The sequence below is a fragment of the Kryptolebias marmoratus genome, linkage group LG7 (genome assembly GCF_001649575.2).
Source record: "Kryptolebias marmoratus isolate JLee-2015 linkage group LG7, ASM164957v2, whole genome shotgun sequence".
NCBI lineage: Eukaryota > Metazoa > Chordata > Actinopteri > Cyprinodontiformes > Rivulidae > Kryptolebias > Kryptolebias marmoratus.
The window spans coordinates 172,120-176,045 of record NC_051436.1 but is presented as its reverse complement, the minus strand read 5'-3'; the positions used below and the strand labels follow the sequence as shown (position 1 = coordinate 176,045).

At 46.5% G+C, this 3,926-nt stretch overlaps 1 protein-coding gene across 2 annotated transcripts in view; it reads left to right on the top strand.

Moving 5' to 3' along the window:
- Positions 1–1,588: 1,588 nt before the first annotated feature.
- znhit1 (zinc finger, HIT-type containing 1) overlaps positions 1,589–3,926 on the top strand; it is a 4,120-nt gene continuing 1,782 nt past the window's right edge. For both annotated transcript variants that reach the window (XM_037976765.1, XM_037976764.1), the window contains exons 1-5: positions 1,589–1,828; positions 2,489–2,586; positions 2,833–2,908; positions 3,191–3,270; positions 3,343–3,512. In XM_037976765.1, the coding sequence (XP_037832693.1) occupies positions 1,804–1,828; positions 2,489–2,586; positions 2,833–2,908; positions 3,191–3,270; positions 3,343–3,512 (449 nt within the window). In that variant the 5' untranslated portion in view covers positions 1,589–1,803. The remainder of the gene's footprint in view (positions 1,829–2,488; positions 2,587–2,832; positions 2,909–3,190; positions 3,271–3,342; positions 3,513–3,926) is intronic.

The following is a 3,926-nucleotide window of genomic DNA, read 5'->3' as shown; positions in this document are numbered from 1 at the left end:
GTCATGGTCCTGGTCCTGGTCCTGGTCCTGGTCATGGTCCTGGTCATGGTCATGGTCCTGGTCCTGGTCCTGGTCCTGGGCCAGGTCCTGGTCATGGTTCTTGTCATGGTCCTGGTCATGGTCCTGGAGGTCCAGCCTGCAGGTTTTAGATGTTTCTCTGCTCCTCAGCAGATCTTCAGAACCATACTGATGGTTCTGACCCGGCTCAGTCAGGGAGGTCCTCTGTGGATCATCTGTACTGACCCATACTGATGGTTCTGACCCGGCTGGTTTTGAAAAGAAAAGATGATTTAACGGTACTAATTACCTTTAGATTTACAAATATAACATCTTACAAAATGCAGTCTAACAGGTAAAGGCTCAGGATTATTGAACCAAAACTATGTAACAAATTTACAGAACTTCAAATGAGAAAAGATCCAAACTTGAACCAAATGAACAAAAACAAAGGTTCTGAAAGTCAGATTCTGGGTCTCCAGAAACCTAAAGGTGTTCACAGTCTGCACAGAAAGACCAAACCAGCACCTGGACCCAAACAGACCCAAACAGACCCGACAGGAACAAGTCTGAATTCACAAACACCCAAACAAAGAGGCAGCCCCCCCCAGGGACGGGAGAAATAAAGACATGGACCTCTGCTGGACACAAACTGTCCTCCAGTGGGAGGAGTCAGAAGAGGCCAGCCAATCAGAGATGTGGAACCAGCAACCTGCAGCTGTATCAATACTGATGAGGAGACGGGCTTTGGACCAGAACCAGAGTCCATCAGATCCTGAGATTTTGTCTCTGATCCAAAGTCAGATTGGATCAATAATCAAAGATCGATCAACAAACAATAATAATTATTACAATTAATTATGAAAGTAATAATGAAACTTTAAAGCTGTCAGATAAATGCAGAGGAGAACACAGAACCTTCAGTTTGTTTCTGTTTCCCAGGCCAACCTCAGGAACACCTGGAGACCAGGTGACCTGTCTGGCAGACGACCCGAGAAGGTTCTGATCACCGGGCTGCTGGTGGTTTTTGTTTGGACTGGTTTGAGTTTTTAGAAGACAAACAGTTTTAGCCTCAGCCCAAACATCCACAGGTTCTCCTGATGGACTGAGATCAGATCTTTGAATGAGGCATTAAAAACATTCAACTTATCTGAATTATCGTCACTTGATCACAGAAAGGTTCTCCTCCCTCATGAGTTTTAGCTTCAGATGTTCTCCTCAGACCTGTAGGTGTTCAGTTAAAAAAATATGTCTCTAATGCTTTAGAACAACGTGGCCGTCTGTAAATGTGTGGAATATTGAAGTTAAGGTGAACCTAATGTGGAACATTTCCTTCCTGCAGCTTTTAGTGTCCCCATTATCTTAACAGACTGAGGGACACAAAACGAGAGGAGAGGAGATAGAAGAAGAGACTCCCAGCAGGACAATCTGCAGCAGGAGGAGGGGGGGTCATTAAGGTCGTAACAATAAGAAGCAGAAAAGAAAGAGGACTCGTTTAAGTTTAGTGAACGTGCTGATGCTGCTGTAGTGTTGTGTCTCTGGCTAAGTCTGTCAGAGAGGGATTCACGCATGCGCAGAAACAACACTGCTGGAAGTGGCGCTGTTTATTTGTGTACTGCGTGAAACTGTTATTAACAGGAGGGATTTTTACCGACATGCTCCATACGAGGCTGTGTCTATTTAAAACAGACTTAAAGCTTTAATTGATCTTTAATATTGATGATTTAGAGCCTGAGCTGCAGCAGAAATATTCGCGCTCCGTCTGATTGGACCTCCGCGGCTGCCGTAGAGAAGCCGATAAACAACATGGTGCTGGAGAAGAAAAGCTCCGGTCAGTTTGGCTCATTTTTACCAGATTATTGAACTAAAATATAATTATGGTGCAGTAAATATGTGTGTGTTAGAGACAATAAACATGGTAATGTATAAAAACATTCCAGATGAATCTCTGTCAGCTTTTATCTCCGATCTGCTGCCGCCGAACCGGATTCCACTGAAAAAAACGGTCAATTTAAAGATAACTTCAATTTAATAAATAATATTAGCTGTTAGTGATATTCATGTTGCATGGCGATGATTGTTATAGAGCAGTGTAACATTCGTCTGGCAAGTTTTGGTTATATAGTATGAATTTTTTAAAAAAAGTTTAATTCTGTAAAACTTCACGCTTCAATAAGGAAGCAGCGTTTGTTTTCTGCGAGTCTTTAGATTTTTTATTAAAGTTTATTTTTAAAGAACAATCAGCCGATTTCTAACAAACCGAGTCAAACTGGGTCTGGATTATTGGAGGACAGGATTAGTTAATTTAGTTAAAATCAGGACTGAAGTTTGTGGAAATCTGGGAAATAAATCCTCATCTGTTCTTAACAAGTTTGTGTAAAATCATTAAATAAAATTCAGCTTTTTAAATGTTTTTATGTTTCTGATGTTTCTGAAGTAAAGGACTGGTCCCATCAGAACCGCCCTCAGTAACCCTGGTTCTGTGTTTCAGCCCGGGTCGAGGCGGGTCAGCGCCGGGTTCTGGATGAAGCCACCCGTCAGAGGAGGCTGACCCGGCAGCTGGAGGCTCTGGAGAAAGACAACTTCCAGGTTTGTTCTCCGGGTTTGGGCCCAGAGGGTTCTATGTTCTGACCCGGTTCTGTCTGTCAGCGACACGATCAAATAAATCTGAGTTTCTGTCTCTGTTCAGGTAAATCCAGGTGTTTCTCTTTGAACCAGCCAGATGTTTCTTTGATCTGTTCAAACTGGTGGAGAGGCGGAGCTTCTCTCTGATTGACAGCTGTCTGTCATGTTCCTTTCTGTCAGTAAAATCTTCACTTCCTGACTTGTTTCCAGGACGACCCCCTGTCCTCCCTGCCTCCCCCGGGTCCTACAGCCCGCCTCCCTGCCTTCAGCGAGTCCGAAGAACCAGGTGTGTCTGCAGACAAGTGTCCTCCTGTCTGCCTGTCCTCCTGACTGAACCCTGTCCTCCTGACTGTCTGTCCTCCTGTCTGAACCCTGTCCTCCTGTCTGTCTGTCCTTCTGTCTGTCCTCCTGTCTGCCTGTCCTCCTGTCTGTCTGTCTGAACCCTGTCCTCCTGTCTGCCTGTCTGTCTGTCTGTCTGAACCCTGTCCTCCTGTCTGTCTGTCCTCCTGTCTGTCTGTCTGAACCCTGTCCTCCTGTCCGTCCTCTGACCATGTTTGTCTTCGTCCAGAGAAGAAGAAGAGGAAGACGAGGGGGGACCACTTTAAGCAGCGTTTCAGGAAGAACTTCACCACTCTGCTGGAGGAAGAGGTGAGCCTCACACCTATGCTGCTCTCTGATTGGCTGAGAGTCAGCTGACTCCTCCTCCTCTCTGATTGGTAGAACCTGTCGGAGAAACCGGAGCCTAACTACCTGTCTGCGGCGGCCCCGCCCTCCTCGCTGCCACCCCGTCACTTCTGCTGCGTGTGCGGTTTCCCTTCTCACTACACCTGCACCACCTGCGGGGGGCGCTACTGCAGCAGCAAGTGTCTGATCACCCACAGAGAGACCAGGTACTCGAACGCATCACAGCCACCAGGAGACCCGAGTCAGACCAGACCAGATCAGATCTCTTCATTCAGGCTGAAACACATCAAAACTAAATAAGTTGGGACAGTTTGACGAGGTCAGAAAGAACAACAAACATGATTAGAAGGTTCTACGTCTGTATCTGGTTCAGTTCTGGTGGATCAGAGGAGAAAAACCATTAAACTGATTTAAACCAAAGATCCACAGAGAAAGATGAGATCTGCAGAGTTCTCTACAGAGCAGAATATTTAGTTTTGTTCTCAGACCAACTGTGAAGCACGGCAGTCCCTGTCCCTGCCCGTGTCCCTGTCCCTGTCAGTGTCCCTGCCCCTGTCCCTGCCCCTGTCCGTGTCCGTGCACCTGTCCCTGTATGTGTCCCAGCCCCAGCCCCAGCCCCA